At 38.6% G+C, this 22,785-nt stretch overlaps 3 protein-coding genes across 3 annotated transcripts; 2 read left to right on the top strand and 1 right to left on the bottom strand.

Annotated features, from left to right (window-relative positions):
• Nucleotides 1-287: 287 nt before the first annotated feature.
• On the top strand, nucleotides 288-4,040 carry olfcn1 (olfactory receptor C family, n1). The gene is made up of 6 exons (XM_033631680.2): nucleotides 288-376; nucleotides 496-781; nucleotides 881-1,705; nucleotides 1,833-2,054; nucleotides 2,128-2,251; nucleotides 3,127-4,040. Exons 1-6 carry the CDS (start codon nucleotides 288-290, stop codon nucleotides 4,038-4,040), a joined length of 2,460 nt encoding a protein of 819 aa, XP_033487571.2.
• Nucleotides 4,041-7,593: 3,553 nt separating this feature from the next.
• Nucleotides 7,594-12,210, bottom strand: LOC117259895 (extracellular calcium-sensing receptor-like). The gene is made up of 9 exons (XM_078166797.1): nucleotides 11,987-12,210; nucleotides 11,637-11,830; nucleotides 11,482-11,588; nucleotides 10,510-10,797; nucleotides 9,538-10,089; nucleotides 9,216-9,434; nucleotides 8,673-8,796; nucleotides 8,102-8,574; nucleotides 7,594-8,013 (listed from the first exon to the last, which is right to left on the bottom strand). The coding sequence occupies exons 1-9, from the start codon at nucleotides 12,208-12,210 to the stop codon at nucleotides 7,594-7,596; spliced, it is 2,601 nt and encodes an 866-aa protein (XP_078022923.1).
• A 4,062-nt stretch (nucleotides 12,211-16,272) lies between these two features.
• On the top strand, nucleotides 16,273-20,903 carry LOC117260255 (extracellular calcium-sensing receptor-like). The gene is made up of 8 exons (XM_033632207.2): nucleotides 16,273-16,490; nucleotides 16,614-16,953; nucleotides 17,665-17,952; nucleotides 18,436-18,987; nucleotides 19,089-19,307; nucleotides 19,706-19,829; nucleotides 19,923-20,395; nucleotides 20,484-20,903. The coding sequence occupies exons 1-8, from the start codon at nucleotides 16,273-16,275 to the stop codon at nucleotides 20,901-20,903; spliced, it is 2,634 nt and encodes an 877-aa protein (XP_033488098.2).
• Nucleotides 20,904-22,785: the final 1,882 nt, after the last annotated feature.

The following is a 22,785-nucleotide window of genomic DNA, read 5'->3' as shown; positions in this document are numbered from 1 at the left end:
TGTCCTGAATGTAGCAATCACCTTCCCCTGTTCTACTAATCTTACTCATCTAAGATTGCTGTACCCTAGGGGAAATAAACCAGCCTTTTATGAAGAGAGCAGGTCTACCTGTCTCCGACAGTTATAAGAGCTGTGTCCTCTATTCTATCAAAAGATACCAAGCAAACATGCATGAGCTGCAAATAGCTACTATCTTTCCTCTGTTTGTTCTGTGCCTATACACAGTTTCTGGCTGTGAATTGTTCAGTAGGTTCGACATGCCAAGTTTGTTCAAGTGGGGAGACATAATGATAGGGGGGATTTTCCCAGTTTTTAACAAAGAGATTAGCGGTACCTCTACGTTTGAGAGCGAGCCACCTGGAGTGAAGTGTGCAGGGTAAGTCTGATTCTTCTAATACATGCCACTCTTATCTTACTAACTTGCAATTGTATATAGATTTACAGTAGCAGCTATTTAATTGAACAACCTATTTCAATAACAAAAACTTATTTTAGATTTGACCTGAGAGCTTTTCGATGGACCCAAGTAATGATATTTGCAATTGAAGAAATCAACAAAGATCCCGCTCTCCTGCCAAACATATCTCTTGGCTACAGGATCCTTAACTCATGTGCATCTCCTACAAACACTTTACGTGCTGCACTAACACTGGCTAGTGGACCAGAGGAGCTAGAACTGACCTCCCCTTGTCCTCCAGCTATATCTGCACTTATAGCAGAGTCCGGATCATCTCAGTCCTTAGCTGTGGCTGGAACTCTTGGACCATTTCAAGTGCCAATAGTAAGAGATTGAATGATATGTTTTATTGCATTAGTGTTCTGTGATATTTGACGCATTTATAATGCTTGGTTTGTGACAGATTGGGTGTTCTTTTTATAGGTAAGTTACTTCTCAACATGTGCCTGCCTCAGTGACAGAGCTAAATATCCTACATTTTTTCGGACAATCCCCAGCGACTACTTCCAGGCCAAAGCTTTGGCAGCATTGGTCAAACGCTTTGGCTGGCAGTGGATTGGGGCCATACAGTCAGACAATGACTATGGGCGAAATGGGATTCTGGCTTTTACTGAAGAGGTTAAAAAGCTTGGGGTTTGTATTGCATTTGTTGGGACAATTCTACGTACATACACTATGGATAAAATTCTGGATGTTGTTGAAATGATCAAGCAGTCAACCGTCAAAGTCATTCTTGCTTTTATTCCAGAGGGTGACTTTTACCCTTTGATGAAAGAGATTGTGAAACAGAACATTACAGGAATTCAGTGGATTGCCAGCGAGGCCTGGATAACAGCATCTCGACCCTCCACACCAGAAATCTACCAAGCTTTTGGTGGAGCTCTAGGATTTGTGGTGCAGAAGATGGCTATACCAAATCTAAAACAATCTCTTACAGGCATAAGCCCTTATGCTGATCCAAGTGCAGCCTTTGTGAGGGATTTTTGGGAGATAATGGCCGGCTGTAGACCCGTTTTACCCGGGGAACACACAGATACAGAGGCAACCAATGAAATATGCACAGGCCATGAGACATTAATGAATTCCCAGGATGTGTTCTTCAATGTCACACAGCTTAGAGTGTCCTATAATGTGTATAAAGCAGTTTATGCCATTGCATATGCCCTACATCAGCTGGTATTCTGCCAACCAGTTGCAGAAAAAACAGTTAGGTCATGTTTGAATATATCAGAAATTCGGCCCAAAGAGGTAAGGAATAGTGAAAGTAAAATTTACAATACCTTCAGCAAATAAGCAATAAATGCATCTGTATCAAAATTATCTGATCAATATGAACACACAGAAATATCTACTCAATAACATATTCCTTTCACAGGTTACAGATCACCTACAAAGGGTACATTTTAGGAATCAGTTCGGAGATGATGTGTTTTTTGATGCCAATGGTGACCCTCCCGCTTCTTATGACATTATTAACTGGCAGCTGATAGATGGGCAGGTGCAACATGTCACACTGGGTCATTTTGCTTCAGCTGCTAATGGTAATTATAAGCTCAGCATCCAGGAGGAAGAAATTGTGTGGAGGACAGGGAAAACGGTAAAATACTTTTTGTTGGAATATGAGCCCAGTTGTGCAATACATTGTTTGAACTTTTTTTTTTTCCCCTCAGGTTCCAGTGTCAGTGTGCTCTAATGTTTGTCCAGTGGGAACCAGGAGAGCTCAAATGAAGGGAAAACCCACCTGCTGTTTTGACTGTATCCCATGTGCTGATGGAACTATAGCCAACTCAACAGGTATCATAAGCATGCATGCTATATTAAACGAACATACTTATAGGTCCTGTACATGACTTTCAGATAATGCTTGTTATTAATGACACCATTGATTGTTCTGTGACATGCAGGCAGCAGTCAGTTTTGACAGAGATTGACCAGCATCATGTTGATAGTATGCTAGAAAATAAATTACAGTCATGTTAAGAATAGTGTTATTATTTGGACCATTGGCTTCAATGAAATCACTGTACCTCACTCCTTGCCACTATGATACTAATTCACCAGTAGAAGAGTGGACAGCAGCTCCAGACATGGACCAATTCAGTTTCAGCCAGTGCATCCATCCAGTGCCAGGGGTCACAGGCGCTTGCTACCTTTGAGTTGCTACCAGGGCTTAAGTCTCTCCCACTGGCGAAGTAGTGTCCCAGTGATGGTGAGGTGAGGACAGGGGACCGCAGGGTATATAACAAAAACACAGCATGTGTGAACTCTGTGTTTTAACTGTGTTGTATTGGGTGTAGGTCCTTTTTTGATATCAGCAGACTGTATTTCTTTGCTGAGTTAGCTAGTGTTGCTCGTTGTTAGCACTGTAGTGTAGCTGAAGAGAGGCACTCTGAAACACGTACAAACATCACATCATTTGGATTTTACCAGAATATTTGTCCAGAGTCCTTTACGTATTAAGTCCACGTGCTGTTAGAGGAAATCCAGAAAGTTGAGAGAGGTCGCAAATTTTTAAATTATATTACAATTATAATTATTCACCCATTAGCAATAAAAAAAAAAATTAGTACACGCAAAAAGTTACAAACAGTACCTTCTAAGTATATTTTGATATTCTGCAAAAGTAACGTCAAGACACAGAACCTTTTTTTCCTGTTACTATTCAACAGGTGCAGCAGACTGCACACCCTGTTCACAGGAATACTGGTCCAATGAGAGAAAAGACAAGTGCATTCCTAAAACAATTGAGTTCCTGATGTATCACGAGCCGATGGGAATAGCTGTCACATTTGTATCCCTGCTAGGGGCCTCCCTGTCGCTGGCGACGATGATGATCTTTATCTGCTACAAAGAAACTCCTGTGATAAAAGCCAGCAACTCTGAGCTTAGCTGCTTCTTGTTATTTTCTCTTTTTTTGTGTTTTCTCTGTCCCCTTACTTTTATCGGCCGACCCACAGTCTGGACATGCATGCTGCGCCACACAGCTTTTGGTGTGACATTTGCACTTTGTATTTCCTGTGTGTTGGGCAAAACTATTGTTGTTGTTACAGCTTTCAAAGCCACATTTCCTGGCAACAAATTTGCAGTAAAGTTTGGTCCTGCAAAGCAAAGGATCATAGTTTTCTCCTGCACTTTGATTCAGGTAGTGATATGTGTGTTGTGGCTTAAGTTAAGCCCACCTTTCCCTGACATGGTTTTCAGATACAGCAATAAGAAGATTGTTTTGGAATGTAACACAGGCTCTGAGGCTGCTTTCTATGCAGTGCTGGGGTACATAGGGATCCTTGCAATAATATGTCTGGTCCTGGCATTTCTAGCAAGAAAGCTGCCCGATAACTTCAATGAAGCCAAATTTATCACATTCAGCATGCTGATATTTTGTGCTGTCTGGATAACCTTTATCCCAGCATACGTCAGCTCTCCTGGGAAGTTCACCGTAGCTGTGGAAATATTTGCAATTTTGTCTTCAGCATTTGGCTTATTAATTTGCATTTTTGCGCCTAAATGTTACATTTTATTGATCAAGCCAGAGAAAAATACCAAGAAACATGTCATGGGAAAAAAACTGAACCAAAAAATTTGACGTCTCTATTAAAAAAACTTACTTATACCTTTTAAACAATGCACCGTATCAGTAGCAGTATATGAGTAAAGCAAGATTCTTTAGCATTTATATGTTACAGTGATTCTATTATAAAGTCTGAACTTTAATTAATTACTGTTAACAATACAGTGTGACATTAAAGATGCACAAGATGGTCTGTGCTGTAGTCAAAAACCAGGGATGGAAATGGTTATTTGGTTTTTAATAATTATGACTGAATGCATAATTTACCAGTAACTGATGACAACTTCATGTTGCATACTGAATCATTGTAATTTTACATGGCAAATTATAAAATGACGTAATATCATGCATTGTGTATTGTGTCATAACAGAGGATATTCACTGTGTGTATGTACCATGTAAAACGAGGGGGTAAAATCTGTATGATAAGAATCTAAATTGATCATGGGATAACCATAATGAATTTAATGCACATATGCAATTGACATACATACAAATGATTAATAATTCCTCATTTAGTACTATACAGAAATACAAGCACTTCATTGTTTTGACTAAAGTATATTTGCCAATAAACAAAAATCAAATGCCTGTTTCTGATGTTTGTGTTTTAATTCAAAAACCTAAGTGGCTTAAAAAGTGGCTTTAAAATTTAAACATTATCCCATTTAAAAACCCCATGACTGTTTTTTTTTAATATTGTCTAAATGTTTTTAAGCCTTCTCCTTTGTCTCTAACAATTTCATGATCAAAACCAAAAATCTACTGTATTACTACTTTGTTTAGACACTTTCTGATGTAAATTAGCCATCATATTAAAAAAACAAACAAATTAACAAAAACCTGTAACTAATGCCCTTAAAACTTAAAATGATAAATACAAATCAATAATACCTATTTTAACCATGGATGAGATGTGATCTCCTTTATCTACAATATGTAATAAAGGTTTGGGTATACTTACCCCTGGAATACAAGGCATTATACAATAACTTTAATTAAAAATTAAATCTGAAGTTACTATGCATTTCCGCAACCACAGCACTGTGCACACGGCTTAGCTGTTATTTCCTGTGTGGAGTGCATGCCATTGGAAATGACATATGATTATCTAGCACTTCTTGTGTCCAGTATGTGGTGCTGGAGAGCACACACTAATTATACTTCATGTTTGTATATCATGTGAAGACCACATCATGTATTATTTTTTTTTTTTGTAGTGCAAAGCAATTGATCTTTGTCACATAAGGCTGACTTCCTGTTTTCAGTAGGCGGCACTGTGGCTATGAGTCAGTATGGGCATGTAAATAACTTCAGGTTTGGACTCTTATCCAGCATGTGAAATCTGAGGCTAACTGGACTTCATAAAGGTGAGCTACTACAGCTTCCTGTGTCATGGTAAAACATGACACAAAATTGCCTCCCTTGCCATTCCCCAGAAACACAAAAGCTCTACAATTTTGCATTGTGAGAGAAATTTGAGATAGATCTGTTAAATCCTCTAGGAGTTTTGTACAGTTCAAGCCCTTTAGGGTGCCTAAAATAACATGCTAACACATAATCTACAGTATTTCACCATCAGTCAAGCTGCTGACTTTTTTCATAATGTAGTATCACATTATTTAGAAGGTTATACAACAACCCTGTCTCATTCCAAAGTTGTTGAATGCCGGCTCTTGGGTAGTGACTTCCGCATCAGATACCAATGTAAAAAGCCGTCCTTTCACATGTTACGTGGCTGGTTGCCATCGTTGTGTAATGGTGCCCGACGGCATCTTTGGGGAATGGGGAATGGCAGCCAGAAAACAACATAAGTTAAGGGAGTGAGAAGTTTGAGCAGGGCAGTGTAATGGGTGGTGGATGGTCCAACAATCACCAACCTTATGAATATAAAACCAAACCCTGTTTTTTTTTTTTTTTTTTTTTCTCCCAACCTACCCACGTGCTTTTGTTGCCTAAATCCAACCATGTGTGTGTGTTGGCTAAACAAAACTAAGTATGTCATTGTTGAAGGACAAAAAAGGTCAATTTGCACTGTTGTACTAGCGTAGTATGTTAATTTTGAAAGAGACTGTATGCAAACTGTACATTTCCTGTGAAAATGGAAGTGCATTTTGAAAAACATGCATGTAACAGGCAGAAGTTGACACTGCGTCCCATAGCTACTTTGTGATATGTGACGAGGATGGAGTGAAAATGTTTTGTACACAGCCTGGATTTGAAATGAATCCAATAAACTCTCCAGGAGGAGTTCAAGAAAGTGCATAAAATATATGAAAAATGCACAAAATTAAAAATGGCTGACTTCTGGGTGCGTAGAGCTAATAAAACCAGAAACATGACGTGACATATTTCAACGACATGAAATGTTTAAAATAGAGTTGTTAGTGTTAATCTTGAACACCTGATGATAACACATTCATGTTTTTTTAATTGCATTAGTCTTGTGCTGCATTTTTCCCCGCTGCCTGTATTTCAAAGGCTATAGATGAGTGACTGTTAAAGCTAGAGTGATGATACTGGTAACATATCAAACTAGAAGACCTAAGGAATCAATTACCAACCATTTGATACTAGATTTTTAGGAAGGGGGCTAAATAACATTCCACATTTAGGCAAAATTTTCGTGAGGGAAAAACAGCATGGCCATTTTCACAGAGGTCCCTTGACATTTCACCTCGGAATATCTGACTGAAAATTAGCTCTATGGGTACCTACGAGTCTACCCTTTACTATATGGTAGTCCCTTACAATTTGGGGCACAAACTATGCACTTTTTGCATGCAATGTTTATTACAGATTTATCACTAGAAAAATTTGACATAGTGCAGAGCTGCATCTCAAATTAATTAAAAGGTTTCAGCTTTCAGGTGATATATAACACATCATATACTGTTGACCTGAGGGGTAATAGCGTGCTTGTGTCTTCAACCACACTGCTGTAGCAGTGCAGCATTTATTTTAAAAAAATAAATCTAAAATTCAAGATCATATTTCTTCTAATTCATTTGATTCCCAATCGAAATACTTGGATAAGAGTTGCTTTATCTTGTTAATGTGGCCTCCAAAACTGATTTGAAATGCAGAATTATGGAATTTTAAACCTGCAATTTAAAAGCTGATTACTCACCATTAACTATTAAAATTCAGTGATAAATCGCAATTAAAAACAAAAAAAACATTTGACACCCCTATTCAAAAATGGTGAGAGGAATGTGCATAGCAAATCTCATACATACCTGAGCAACTTTGCTCTCAAAGGCTAAAAGTAATCGCAAGGTGCTATAATACAAATATAATTTTTTTTTTTTATAAGTGCAGGGACTTTCATGCTCTGGCATCAAACTACTAAAAAAAATTGTTAACTTGGGAAAATCTATTTCAAAAAGGTTGCTTTATTGTTGTAACTCCAGCATGATTCGTTTACAGTTAAAATGACAACACAGACATATATATATATATATATATATATATATATATGTATATATATATATATATATATATATATTTGACAAGGCTTTCTTATGAATGTCAATTCTTAAGAAATACATCTAATGTACTGTCATTTTCATCTTTGCATCATGTTTTTTTTGCTGTTTTTTTCTGGTTTCAGAATTATGATGTAGCACTTTGGAGCAAAAATGCAAAATAGGAGACCATAAGCTGAGGCTAAAATAGCAAAAATATGAACTGCCACTGTATATTTCCCAGCTGTGCTCACATAAACTGGAATAAAGGTAATCCACACTGCAAAGAATATCAGCATGCTGAAGGTAATGAATTTTGCCTCGTTAAAATTGTCAGGTAGCTTCCGTGCCAAAAATGCCATTAAAAAGCACATGCAGGCCAAAATGCCAATGTATCCAAGAACACACCAGAAGCCAACCTCTGAACCAGTAACACATTCAGTGATGATGGAAGCACTGTAATCTGTGTTTTTGTTGGCATGAGGTGGACTGGTGAGCATCCAGATCAGACAGATTATCACCTGAGTGGAGGGAAAAACAGGATATTTCTTTTTAATTGACATGGTTGAAAACATATTTATAGAGATGACTTAAGGAAAGTATTTCTACCTGAACAGCTGTTCCTAAAAGCACACTGGCTCTCTGCTGTTTGGGGCCAAACCACTTCATGACATTACTACCTGGCAGTGTGGACCTAAAAGCCATTAGGACCACTGCTGTCTTGGCCAGCAGGCATGAAATGCAGAGGGCAAAACTGATCCCAAATGCAGGGTACCTGATACGGCAAAGCCAGTCTGAAGGCTTGCCAATGAACAACAGGCCAACAAGGAAACAGACAGCAAGAAACACCAAGAGTAGGAAGCTCAATTCCATGTTGTTGGCCCGAACCAGTGGAGTGTCTTTGTATGTGAAGAATATGGCAAGGACAGAGAGACAAATACATGCTCCAACAACAGATACAACACACAGCACAATACCCATCGACTCAAAGTAGGACAAGAACTCAATAGTCTTTGGGATGCAGAGATCTCTGACTTTATTGGGCCATGTGTCCTCTGAGCAGCGTGAGCACTCTAAAGAATCTGGAGACAGGGAGAGAGAACACCTTTTTAATTTAGAAAAGCCACATTTAGATACAGAACACTTGATAAAGGTCGATAAAAATCAGTACACAACACACCAGTCTCATTACTAACTTCTCCCTCAGCACAGGGGACACAGTCAAAACAGCAGATAGGCTCCCCCTTTCTCCTGGAGATGCGGTAACCTGGAGGACAACTGTCGCTGCATACAGACCGGGAAGCCTGAGAGGCAAAATTCAGCCACTCAGAAAGAGACTGATTTCAGTGTATATTCACAAGTGTATCTGCTTTGTTATACCATACTAGTACCTGCAGACTCTATTTCAGATACAGACTTTCAGGTTCAGTTACCTCAGCTACACAATTACACAATTCACGCTATTACCTATTACGATGATTACACTACGTTGTGAATTGTTATCACAATATTGGGTTATTGATGAGGTTTATGCTTGTACCACTCATATGCAATTCATAACAGTTTGAATAAGTTATATTTTAAGTTGACATTTTCTTTTGCTTGTTTAACAAAAAAGTATATTGCACACTATTAAGAACAAATTTGCTGATGTGTTGATCAACAGTACATACAGCAGCCTAAGAGGTGAACATGGTCTCAAGCCAGTTTGCAGAAAACACACCTGCTTCCCAACAGGCCATTGGATCACTGAGTCATTTATGAGCAGGCTGCGTCCAGGTGAGGAAGCGTCATAGAAACCTACTTTTACCAAATGTAGTGATCCATCAGGCCTCTTTTGCCAGTTCAAGAGATCATAATAAGCAATGGGGTCACCATTTTGATCAAAGTTTACTTTCTCCCCCAGTACAGAAAAATTAACATGCTTCATGTAGTGCATTAGCTGAGGAAGGAAGAAAAACTGGTTATGTAAACACAAACTACACTGCCCTTCCTTTTTTGTTCATTTATTTAATTGAAATTAATATTCAAACAACTAGTCTCACCTGCCAAGGTTTAACAGTCTTTGGGTCTGCACAGGCACCATTAAGAAAAGGCCCCTGTCCAATTTTGCAGTTACTCATATCCTGCAAGGCATGGGCCACCACATACACAGCCTTGTAGACATTATAGGACACTCTTAGCTGTGTCACATCATAATAAGGAGAGTAAACATCATTTAAATTCTCTGTCCCTTTACATGGCAATCTGTCGAGGTAGTTGTCGCCTCCATGTGAGTGGACATTCATTGACCCGTTCAATCGGCAGTTAAACAGCTCTTCCCAAAATTCTGTCAAGATAGCTGATTCATGAATATTGGATGGTCTAAGTCCAGCGAGGTGTTGTTTGAGCCCTGGAATCACATCAGCTCTGCGGATGGCAAATCCTAGTGTTCCTGTCAGCAGATCTCCAAAATTTTCCCAGAGAGAACTGGCACTGGCCCATGCCTCACTGGCGATCCACTGCAGGCCGGTTATATTCCAATGTCGGATCTCTCTCAGAATGACTTCCATCTCTGACTCACTACTGAAGTTAATGATGACCTTCGAAGAAGACATCTGTGAAATACAGGTATAGTTCATGTTTAATAAAATAATTAAACAGTTTTAAGAACTTTAATCCAGTGATGTGTGTCTGACCTCCTCAACTTTATGTGAATATGATTGACATTTATGTACCTTCAATATGGATCACAGCACTAAATATTACTGCAGTAATAAACAGATACAGATTTATATAGATAAGATGGATAAAATATACATATGAACAAGCCAAACTTGCACATACATAAGATGAAATAAAATAAATTAAATTAAATGAAATTCAAAAAACTAAAGATACATATTATATAACAATACAACTGGTTGAAGAAACCCCAGGTTCAGTTGTGTCTCCCAGCTACACCTCCCAGCTATGCCCTTGATGACAAAGGTCTAATTTATTGCATATTTATAAAATTTGTATTGATCCATCAGTACCTGAATAACATCCAAAAGCTCATTTAGAGCCTGCTGATGTAATGCAACAGGGTAGAAGTGAGTGTAGGCAGTACATACACCATACTGCACTGACTCTTGCAGGAAAAGCTGGATGGCAAAGCGAGCATAATCAGACTCCATGCCAATGACTCCCACCCAGGTCCAGCCAAAATAGCTCACCAGCTGGGCCAGGGCTTTAATCTGAAAGGCATCACTGGGCATGGTGCGCATGAATGTGGGGAACTCCCTTTGGTTACTCAGACAGCTGCAAGATGCAAAATAGCTCACCTGGTGTTATAGAAAACAATGATTAACTTTCTGCACACTTGACTCACTGAAAGGGGTGTTGGGAAAGCACCAGATTTCATTGAACTATACCAGTGTCATTATAAGCATTCAGTGATGCAGTTTTCCCTGCACTTGAAATGAAAAAGTCTAGTTTGGAGTCTAGTGACTTAACTGCTCAGCTGCAAGAATTGAAAATGAGTTTGAAAATTGGGCATGTTTTTTACATTACTAAAAATACAACTTTGTAATTTTTTTCACACTCTAAGCATGATACTGGTAAATTTACAGATTAAGCACTGTATCTGAGTGTCTGATAAACAGTAAAAAAATTAATATATATATATATATATATATATATATATATATATATATATATATATATATATATATTTGTGTGTATTGAAAACAATGTCAACCAAAGTTGGTGATTTTAAATTAACTAAAAAAATTATGTGTTTCTCTATGTTTGGAGAAAGCTAAATGAACTAGAAAGACATAATTAGGCAGCAGTTCTTTTCCCTGAAAAGTCGATGAGAAACGTAGTTTTAAAAGTACAGATATGATTAGCAACTGTGTGGAACTTAATTAATATAAAGAACCCTTAAAAGACTGATTTAACATTGCAAAAACACGTATTATTAACATTATCACAGCAAAAGAGCACAGACTGTCAGGCAGTCTCACCAGGGGGATATGGAAAGAACCCAGGCCTCTTAGCAGAGCTACTGACACCCCAGAGGCAGCACCCCCTATGATTACTGGGGACACAGTACTTTGTACAGCAGCACAGCCTAAATTAGAAGTACTGTTTCTTTTTAGACCTTTGTCTCTGTTCACACTTTCATCTCCAGTGTCAATCTCTGGCTGTCCATTCAACAACAGAAAAGATGCTCTCAGAGCCACAGGTTTGTCACCACAGCTGTCACGGATGTGGAAACCAAGCTTGAGCTGTGGCAGGAGGTCCCTGCGCTGGTTGATCTCTTTGATTGCAAAAGTCATGGTTTGCATCCAGCGTAAAGCACGAGAACTGAAACTGTACAGTGAAAAGCACTCCATTACACAGCATCAATGTAATTATATTAAAATACACAGATATTTACATTCATAATAAACATAAATGAAAAAAAATACAATCTGCCGTGTACTGCACAAGCCAGTTACTATTAAATACATACAAATATTCACTCACTCCTTATACGTATTAGGCGCTGGTTTTGTTGTGTATGTGTGAAGAGAAGACACAGGGCTGTAGTGTAGAGGGAATAAGCCTCCTATAACTACATCTCCATCTTCATACAGACTGTTTTTCTCCTCTTCCCCCAAGAAAACACAGTTATCCAGAGCAGCAAATGAGCCAGGTTTGCCCCAGAAGAGACCGAGGAATATGAGAAGCTCTGTAGCTGGCACCACCATGGCTGGTCCAGGACTGAAGGAACACTCCAGCTCACAAAGCTTAAATATTTCAATGGCAGGATAATCAAGGGCAGCTGCCCTTTTTCATCACATACAAAGAATTATGATATTTCAGGACACAAGTTATTTATATACTGTAGTTGGCACACATTAATCTGAGGGGACTGCCCACATACAGTAGTTGTGACATCATTAAAGTTAACACTTTATGTTCCTGGGGAGGGGTTAATACAGTAGTCTAGATGAAAAAAAAAAAACAAAAAAAACATAACAACGGGTGGCACGGTGGTGTGGTGGTTAGCACTCTCGCCTCACAGCAAGAGGGTTTGCTGGTTCGATCCCAGGTGGAGATGGGGAGCCCTTCTGTGTGGAGTTTGCATGTTCTCCCCGTGTCAGCGTGGGTTCTCTCCGGGCACTCCGGCTTCCTCCCACAGTCCAAAGACATGCAGATTGGGGACTAGGTTAATTGATAACTCTAAATTGTCCGTAGGTGTGAATGTGAGCGTGAATGGTTGTTTGTCTCTATGTGTCAGCCCTGTGATAGTCTGGCGACCTGTCCAGGGTGTACCCTGCCTCTCGCCCGATGTCAGCTGGGATAGGCTCCAGCCCCCCCGTGACCGTCAAGAGGATGAATGAATGAATGAAAAACATAACAACAACAAAAACAGTCTTTCAATAAAACAAATATGCCTAAATTAGGGGTGATTGGGGTGAACTGGTTTCGAACACGTTACACGTTATAAATAAGCTAACGTCTAGTGTGCTGTAGATTTGGGGATGCATTTATTCACAATTTGATATACTCATGCTTACCCTAGAATAGATAGAAAGCAGAATTGTCCATATTAACTGCAATGATGTGTGTATGTGTGTGTGTGTGACTGCTTGTACATGTGAGGACGAAAACACATATTTTACCAACAAAGTGGGGACATTTTTGGAAAGTGAGGACACATTTAAAACTGAGGACATTCTGGTTAATCCTCACTACTTTAGAAGTTTCACGTTACAATTAGGTTTAGGTTAGGGTTAGGCATTTAGTTGTGTTGGTCAAGATTAGGGTTTGTGACTAGGGAATGCAATATGTCAAGAATGTAAGTACAAGAATGTGTGTGTGTATGTGTGTGTGTGTGTTTGCAGACACCCTTTGCAATTATTTTGAGTTTGAGTATAAGTAGATGGAGAGTGTAATGCATTTGTAAATACAGCTCTCAATGTCCCTGTTGGTTTGACCTGTAGATCAGGGTTATTCAATTCCAAATTCAATTGGGGTGGATTTTAAAACCAGAAAATTTCGATGAGTCATGAGCAACCTATTGACTTTTTTTAGCATGTATGTATATATGTATCTATCTTTCTCTTTCTCTTTCTCTCTCTCTCTCTCTCTCTCTCTCTCTCTCTTATATATAACAGTAACTAATAACACACTCTTTCTCTCTACCAGCACTCCCTCCCTCCCCTCTCTTCCACACACACACATGCACACACCTCACCTCCTGACGTTTTTGCTTCAGATACACAGGATATCATTTTATACAGTCAATGGCAGTAACAGTCATGTTTACAATAACGAACTCACAATATAAACTCAATAATATCTCACTGGAAACAAATCTAACATGTCAATAAAATAAATATCCCTGCTGTTATCACAATACTGAGTGAAAAAAGTATGGTTATCTAAGCATTAAGAACACAAACATCAGTATCAATCATTCATCCTGCTCTCTGTCCCCCCTCAACTGAGGAGACTCACTGTCTGCAGGTCAACTGCCTCAGGTACATTTTCAGATAAAGTGTTAGACTACATACAGATAGCTTTCATTTTAGTTTGCCCCGCTAGCGCGATGTGCTTGTGTAGACCACGATTGTAAACCATAATAGAGGTGAATGAGAGACTGCAGACAGTGCAGACTGAAATATGGCTTTCTACATGCTGAATACATGTATCGATTAAGTACTGGCTTTTAACTGGCAGAGTTTTAATGCACTTAATCTGCACCGTGGCCTCTCTGCTGTTGTCTGACCTCACTTTGTTGTGTTGTGTCTGAGTGTGTGTGCTGTGAGGAGGAGGTCAGCCCTGACATGCAGAGAGCAGGAGAGAGACTCATGATGATACATGAAACCAAAACTTTAAAAAGTAAGGATAAGAGCCAATACGGTGGAGCTTATTATTATATTGGGGTCTTGATTAAATTAGCCCCGGGCCGTTTAATACAGGGTCTCGTTACTAATCCCTGCCCGGGCCACTCAGAGGTAGATTCTGGGCTGCATGTGGCCAGAGGGCTGCTAATTAAATAGGCCTGCTGTAGATCAGAATCAGAATCAGAATCAGAGATACTTTATTGATCCCCGGGGGGATATTGTTGCCGTTACAGGTGCTCCTTACAAGAGTAGAAAGATAAATTGTATAGTGCAAAATATATATATTAACAAACATCAAATATACACATACACAGTGGCAAAAATAGATAATAAACAGAATATATGCAGTAAAGGTAAATGTTAAATTAATGCACAGAGTAATAACACTGTTAGTTACTGCACATATTATTGTAATAAGTCAGCAGTGAACTGTGGAATAAATAATAATTTACTGGTTAGGTTGCTGACAGTGGGTGAAATGGTCTAAGGGCCCCTCAGAGGGAGCATTTGTACAGTTTGATGGCCACAGGCAGGAATGATTTCCTGTGGCGTTCAGTGGTACATTTTGGTGGTATGAGTCTCCCACTGAAAGTACTCTTATGATGCATAAGGGTCAAAAATTACACAGTGAGGATTTTTTTTTATTTATTTATTTTTTTTTTGCAGTATCTTTGCAATGAAAAGTTGTTTGTCTTTGTCATTTCATATTCCGAATATTCCTCAAAACCATGTTTTTGATATCATGCCATTTAACTTTTTATCTTATATTTTAAAAATTTTAACTGTATTTTAGATATCAAGTCCTGGATGGCAGAAAACCTTCTTCAACTCAACCAGGACAAAACCGAGGTCTTAGTTATTGTTCATGGAGCTCGGAGAGAGAAACTCAACACAAAACTGCAATAACTGGCACGAAAACCCTGTCAACAGGTGAAAACCTTGAAGTTATATTTGATTCGAATCTTACTTTTGAATCACATATTAGAAGTATAGCCAAAACTGAATTTTGCAGCAGTTTCTTTCTCAAGCCAACACAGAGACACTAATGCATTACGCCAATTTTAAAGTATCTGCATTGGCTTCCTTTCTTGTGTAAAGCACTTTGTGTTGCACTTTGTAAGTGCTATATAAATAAAGTTTGATTGATTGATTGATTAACACACGCACACAGTTTTGTACTTCTATTTTTTTGAGGCCCTCATTGATAGAATGCATTCCCTAGCCCCGTACTCTAAGCTTAACCATCACAATTAAATGCTTAACCCAAACCTAACATTAATTCTAACCGGGACCCTAAAACCAAGTCTTAACCCTCAAACAGACCTTTGAAAAAGTGCAGACCAGCCAAAATGTCCTCACTTTGAAAAAATGTCCTCACTCTGTTGCTAAAATAGGTTTTTTGCTGGTCACTGTGTAGCATGTACAAGTACACATACACACACACACACACACACACACACACAAATCATTGTGGTTTAATATGGACAATTCCACTCTCTACCTACGCTAGGGTAAGCATGTGTTTGTCAAATTATTAATCAAAGGATCACTGAATCCAAACATATACAGCACACTAGACATTGGTTTATTTTTAACCCAGAACACGTCATTCACCTCTCAGTGGCTTATTTCGGCATATTTGTTGAGATGAAAGTCACTGCTCTTTTTTGAAAAAAACTTAGACTACTGTATTAACCCCACCCCAGGAACATAAAGTGTTAACTTTAATGATGTCACAACTACCGTATGTGGGCAGTCCCATCAGATTTACGTGTGCTAACTATGTATAAATTACTTGCATCCTGAAATACTTAAAACAATTGAATGGTACCAAAAAGGGCAGCTGCCTCTGATAATCCTGCCATTGAAATATTTAAGCTTTGTGAGCTGGAGTGTTCCTTCAGTCCTGGACCAGCCATGGTGGTGCCAGAGCTTCTCATATTCCTCGGTCTCTTCTGGGGCAAACCTGGCTCAGCTGCTGCTCTGGATAACTGTGTTTTCTTGGGGGAAGAGGAGAAAAACAGTCTGTATGAAGATGGAGATGTAGTTATAGGAGGCTTATTCCCTCTACACTACAGCCCTGTGTCTTCTCTTCAGACATACACAACAAAACCAACACCTAACTCGTATAAGTAGTGAGTGAATACTTAAATGTATTTGATAGTAACTTGTTTTTTTATGGTTGTTGTATATGTGTATGGATATTTTAATATACATTTAGTAATGCTGTGTAATGAACTGCTTTCACTTCTGTACAGTTTCAGTTCTCGTGCTTTACGCTGGATGCAGACCATGACATTTGCAATCAAAGAGATCAACCAGCGCAGGGACCTCCTGCCACAGCTCAAGCTGGGTTTCCATATCTATGACAGCAGTAGTGACATACCTGTCTCACTGAGAGCATCTTTGCTGTTGGTGAATGGACAGCCAGAGACAGGCACTAGAGTGAACAGAGACAAAGGTCTCAGAAGAAACAGTAGTTCTAATTTAGGCTGTGCTGCTACACAAAATACTGCGTCCCCAGTAATCATAGGAGATGCTACTTCTGGGGTGTCGATGGCAGTGCTAAGAAGCCTGGGTTCTTTCCATATTCCTCTGGTGAGACTGCCTGACAGTCTGTGCTCTTTTGTTGTGATCATGTTAATAATATGTTTTTGCCATGTTAAATCAGTCTTTCACAGTTTCTTTACATTAATAAAGAGCCACACAGTTGCTATTCATATCTGTACTGTTAAAACCACACTTCTGGTCAACTTTTCAGGGTAAAGAGCAGCTGCCCCATTCTGCTTTTCTGAAAATGCTTTTTTTTTTATACTCCATTGTTTTCTTTTTTAAAATAATTTTTTTCGCTTAAAAAGAAGAAATGTTCTCCAGCTGTAGAAAAACACACAATTCGTCAATTAAGTCAAATCACCAAATTTGCCAAATTTAGCAGAACAGAATTTTCACTATAAAGGAATGAAATATATTTGCTGTTGATCAGAAATTCAAGTATTCAGTGCTTAATCTGTGAATTCACTAGTATCATCCTGTGAGTGTAAAAAATGACACATTTGTATTTTCAGTAATGTATAAAATATAACCAATTTTTTAATCAGTATGAACTTCTTTTAATCTTTTACAGGTGAGCAATTAAGTCACTACACACCGAATTAGTCTTTTTCATTTGAAGTGCAGGGAAAACGGCACCACTGAGTACTACTAAAGACAGCAGTATTTTTTTTTTTATGTGAAATGTGATGCTTCTCCAACAGCCTTTCATTTAGCCAAAGTGTGCAGAAGGTTAATCATTGTTTTCCATAATACCAGGTGAGCTATTTTGCATCTTGCAGCTGTCTGAGTAACCAAAGGGAGTTCCCCACATTCATGCGCACCATGCCCAGTGATGCCTTTCAGATCAAAGCCCTGGCCCAGCTGGTGAGCTATTTTGGCTGGACCTGGGTGGGAGTCATTGGCATAGAGTCTGATTATGCTCGCTTTGCCATCCAGCTTTTCCTGCAAGAGTCAGTGCTTTACGGTGTGTGTGCTGCCTACACTCACTTCTACCCTGTAGTACTGAGTCAGCAGGCTCTAGATGAGCTTCTGGATGTTATTCAGGTACTGATGGGTCAGTACAAATTTTAAACACAATAAATACAAGCTTTGTAAAGCTTATACAATTATATCCATGTGAAGCCATTTGAGACTGTAATTTGTGGTAATGTGTTATAATATTGTACCATCTAGGACATAGGGTTTAGTTGGGAGACACAATTAAATCTGAATTTCTTCAACCAGTTGCATTGTCATGTAACATGTTTCTGTTTCTTTCTTTATGTATTTTCCATTTTAGTCTCATTTTATTTTGTTTTGGTTAGTTTTATATTTATATGTAAGCACAATTTTGGCTTGTTCATGAACACATTCTATCTATCTTTAAATAAATCTATATCTGTTCATTACTGCAGTAATATTTAGTGCTATGATCCATATCATTGGTGTTTAAATGTCAGTCATAGTCACATAAAGTTGGGGGTCAAACACTTGATTAAAGTTCTTAAAACTGTTTAACTTTCATTATTTCGTACCTATATTTCACAGATGTCTTCTTCAAAGGTCATCATTAACTTCAGTAATGCGTTAGAGATGGAGGTCATTCTGAGAGAGATCCGATGTCGTAATATTACCGGCCTGCAGTGGATCGCCAGTGAAGCTTGGGCCACTGCCAGTTCTCTCTGGGAAAAATTTGGAGATCTGGTGACAGGAACACTAGGATTTGCCATCCGCAGAGCTGATGTGATTCCAGGGCTCAAACAACACCTCGCTGGACTTAGACCATCCAATATTCATGAATCAGCTTTCTTGACAGAATTTTGGGAAGAGCTGTTTAACTGCCGATTGAACGGGTCAATGAATGACCATTCACATGGAGGCGACAACTACCTCGACAGATTGCCATGTAAAGGGACAGAGAATTTAAATGATGTTTACTCTCCTTATTATGATGTGACACAGCTAAGAGTGTCCTATAATGTCTACAAGGCTGTGTATGTGGTGGCCCATGCCTTGCAGGATATGAGTAACTGCCTAATTGGACAGGGGCCTTTTCTTAATGGTGCCTGTGCAGATCCGAAAACTGTTAAACCTTGGCAGGTGAGACTAGTTACAGCTTAAATATTATTATCAAGTAATAAGAAATAAGTCAACTACAGTGTTGTTAGTGTTTACATAACCTGTTTGCCTTCCATTCTCAGCTAATGCACTACATGAAGCATGTTAATTTTTCTGTACTGGGTGAGAAAGTAAACTTTGATCAAAATGGTGACCCCATTGCTTATTACGATCTCTTAAACTGGCAAAGGAGGCCTGATGGATCACTACATTTGGTAAAAGTAGGTTTCTATGACGCTTCCTCACCTGGACGCAGCCTGGTCATAAATGACTCAGTGATTCAGTGGCCTGTTGGGAAGCAGGTGTGTTTTCTGCAAACTGGCTTAAGACCCTGTTCACCTCTTAGGCTGCTGTATGTACTGTTGATCAACACATCAGCTAGAATTATCTTAACAGTGTGCAATATACTTTTTTGTTAGCAGAAGAAAACATCAAAATCAAATATAACCTTTTCGAACTCAGTTGCATATACAAGCATAAGCCTCATCAATAACCCAATATTGTGATAACAATTTGCAGTTAAGTATAATTATCGTAATAGCTTATAGAGTGAATTGTGTAATTGTGTACCTGAGATAATTACACTTTAAAGTCTGTATCTGAAATAGAGTCTGCAGGTACTAGTATTGTATGACAAAGTAGAGACGCTTGTGAATATACATTGTCTTGTCTTTCTGAGTGGCTGAATTTTGCCTCTCAGGCTTCCCGGTCTGTATGCAGCGACAGTTGTCCTCCAGGTTACCGCATCTCCAGGAGAAAGGGGGAGCCTATCTGCTGTTTTGACTGTGTCCCCTGTGCTGAGGGAGAAGTTAGTAATGAGACTGGTGTGTTGTGCTGACTTTTATCACCCTTTCTCAATTATGCATCTAAATGTGGCTTTTCTAAATTAAAAAGGTGTTCTCTCTCCCTGTCTCCAGATTCTTTAGAGTGCTCACGCTGCTCAGAGGACACATGGCCCAATAAAGTCAGAGATCACTGCATCCCAAAGACTATTGAGTTCCTGTCCTACTTTGAGTCGATGGGTATTGTGCTGTGTGTTGTATCTGTTGTTGGAGCATGTATTTCTCTCTCCGTCCTTGCCATATTCTTCACATACAAAGACACTCCACTGGTTCGGGCCAACAACATGGAATTGAGCTTCCTACTCTTGGTGTTTCTTGCTGTCTGTTTCCTTGTTGGTCTGTTGTTCATTGGCAAGCCTTCAGACTGGCTTTGCCGTATCAGGTACCCTGCATTTGGGATCAGTTTTGCCCTCTGCATTTCATGCCTGCTGGCCAAGACAGCAGTGGTCCTAATGGCTTTTAGGTCCACACTGCCAGGGAGTAATGTCATGAAGTGGTTTGGACCCAAACAGCAAAGAGCCAGTGTGCTTTTAGGAACAGCTGTTCAGGTAGAAATACTTTCCTTAAGTCATCTCTATAAATATGTTTTCAACTGTGTTGATCAAACATGAACATCCTGTTTTTCCCTCCACTCAGGTGATAATCTGTCTGATCTGGATGCTCACCAGTCCACCTCATGCCAGCAGCAACACAGATTACAGTGCTTCCATCATCATTGAGTGTGTTACTGGTTCAGAGGTTGGCTTCTGGTGTGTTCTTGGATACATTGGCATTTTGGCCTGCATGTGCTTTTTAATGGCATTTTTGGCACGGAAGCTGCCTGACAATTTTAACGAGGCAAAATTCATTACCTTCAGCATGCTGATATTCTTTGCAGTGTGGATTACCTTTATTCCAGTTTATGTGAGCACAGCTGGGAAATATACAGTGGCAGTTCATATATTTGCTATTTTAGCCTCAGCTTATGGTCTCCTATTTTGCATTTTTGCTCCAAAGTGCTACATCATAATTCTGAAACCCAAAAAAAACAACAAGAAAAACATGATACAAAGATGAAAATGACAGGTGATTACATGTGTTGCTCAATAATTTCCATGTATGGAAGAGCCAGTTCAATTAAATGTATCTGTGTTGTCACATTACCTATTAAAGATTAATGTTTGAAATGTAATAAAAAAAAGGAAATACTGTTTCCTCATTGCTAGTTAACACATAGACACACAGAGTACATCTTGTGATATACCTGGACACATCAGCAGTGTTGTTTGCTAGGGTCATTGTCTGCTGGTCTTTCAACAATTAGACACTCTCACCCAGGCAACCTATCAAGTGTTGATTACACTGGGGCTTACATACAGATAGAACTCCATTTTACATTTTTGCTCCAAAGTGCTACATCATTATTTTGAAACCAGAAAAAAACAGCAAGAAAAACATGATGCAAAGATGAAAATGACAGTACATTACTTGTGTTGCTTAAGATTTTACAAGCATAAGAAAGCCATGTAAATTATGTCTGTGTTGTCATTTTAACTGTAAAAGAATCATGCTAGAAATACAATAAAGCAAACCTTGTTTTTCCCCAATGCTTGTTAACAATTTTGAATTTATTTGTATGTATTTATTTATTCACTACACTTTTTACACTCAAGTAGCTTAAACAATAGACATGTAGTTTGATTAGGGCCTTAGCATGGAGGTGCAGTGCCAGGGGACAACAGTCCCTGCACTTATTAAAACAAAAACATATTGTTTTATTTCTTTCTTTTTTTTTTGCCTTACAGGAAGTCAGACATCTAAGATTTTGGTGTACATTTTAATTTTATAAGCAGAACTGAGGATGCACAGATCTGGAGTTACTCTGAATTAAGGTATGCTGATAGATTCACCTGTTTAAATTGTAAAGCCACTTAGGTTTTTGAAATAAAACACAAAAATCAGAACCATGTGTTTCATTTTTGTATTGGCAAATATACTAAAGTCAAAACAATGACATGCTTGTATTACTGTATAGTACTAAATGAGGAATCATTTATCAATTCATTAAAGTGTGTACCCCATGATCAATTTAGATTCTTATCACACAGATTTTACACCTTTGTTTTACATGGTATGTACACACAATGAAAACCCTCTGTTATGAAATAATACACAATGCATAATATTACATCATTTAATAATTTGCCAAGAAAAATTACAATGATTCTATATGCAATATGAAATTGTTTTTCATCAGTTACAGGTAAATTATGCATTTAGTGATAAACTAAAAAATACCAAACAACAACTTCCATCCCTGATTTTTCCCTACAGCACAGAGCATCTTCTGCATCTCTAATGTATATTTTTTAACAGTTAATTAAATATCTGACTTATGAAATATTTCTGTTTGATTCTATTAAACCTCAGATCTCACTTTTTTGAGATAATGACTGACTCTCACACTGGCACACGCACACGCACACGCACACACACACACACACTAAAGAGAAACCTGTTTAACCCTTAGCTGCATGAGTGATTAGAGGGAGAGATTAAACCCTACACTCTTCCCTCAGTGGGTCAGAAATGACCCACTTAAATTCAATGTGTTTATATGCCATTTTTGTCATTTTGGTTAGGGATATTGGTATCATTTTTTGTATTATACTGAAGTTCACACAAGAATGATTCTTGTTTGAAATATTTTTTTTTAATCTTTATTTAAAAAAAATATTGAAAAACAACAAAATTACAAACAACAGCAATAGAAAATGTCAATATTTATTTGTGTGTGTGTGTGTGTGGGTGTGTGTGTGTGTGTGTGTCCTCATGTGTGGTGTGACAAGCTCCTTTGAAAGCTCACTGAAGAAGAGCCGTCATGCACTGGTAAAGCCCCTCTTGAATTCAGGTAGCAGAGCCTTGAAAAAGGTGTAGGAATTCAGGGTGGTGATATCAA

Source organism: Epinephelus lanceolatus, chromosome 4 (assembly GCF_041903045.1).
Source record: "Epinephelus lanceolatus isolate andai-2023 chromosome 4, ASM4190304v1, whole genome shotgun sequence".
Taxonomy (NCBI): domain Eukaryota; kingdom Metazoa; phylum Chordata; class Actinopteri; order Perciformes; family Serranidae; genus Epinephelus; species Epinephelus lanceolatus.
The sequence above is the reverse complement of the archived record's forward strand: the minus strand, read 5'-3'. Positions and strand labels throughout refer to the sequence as shown.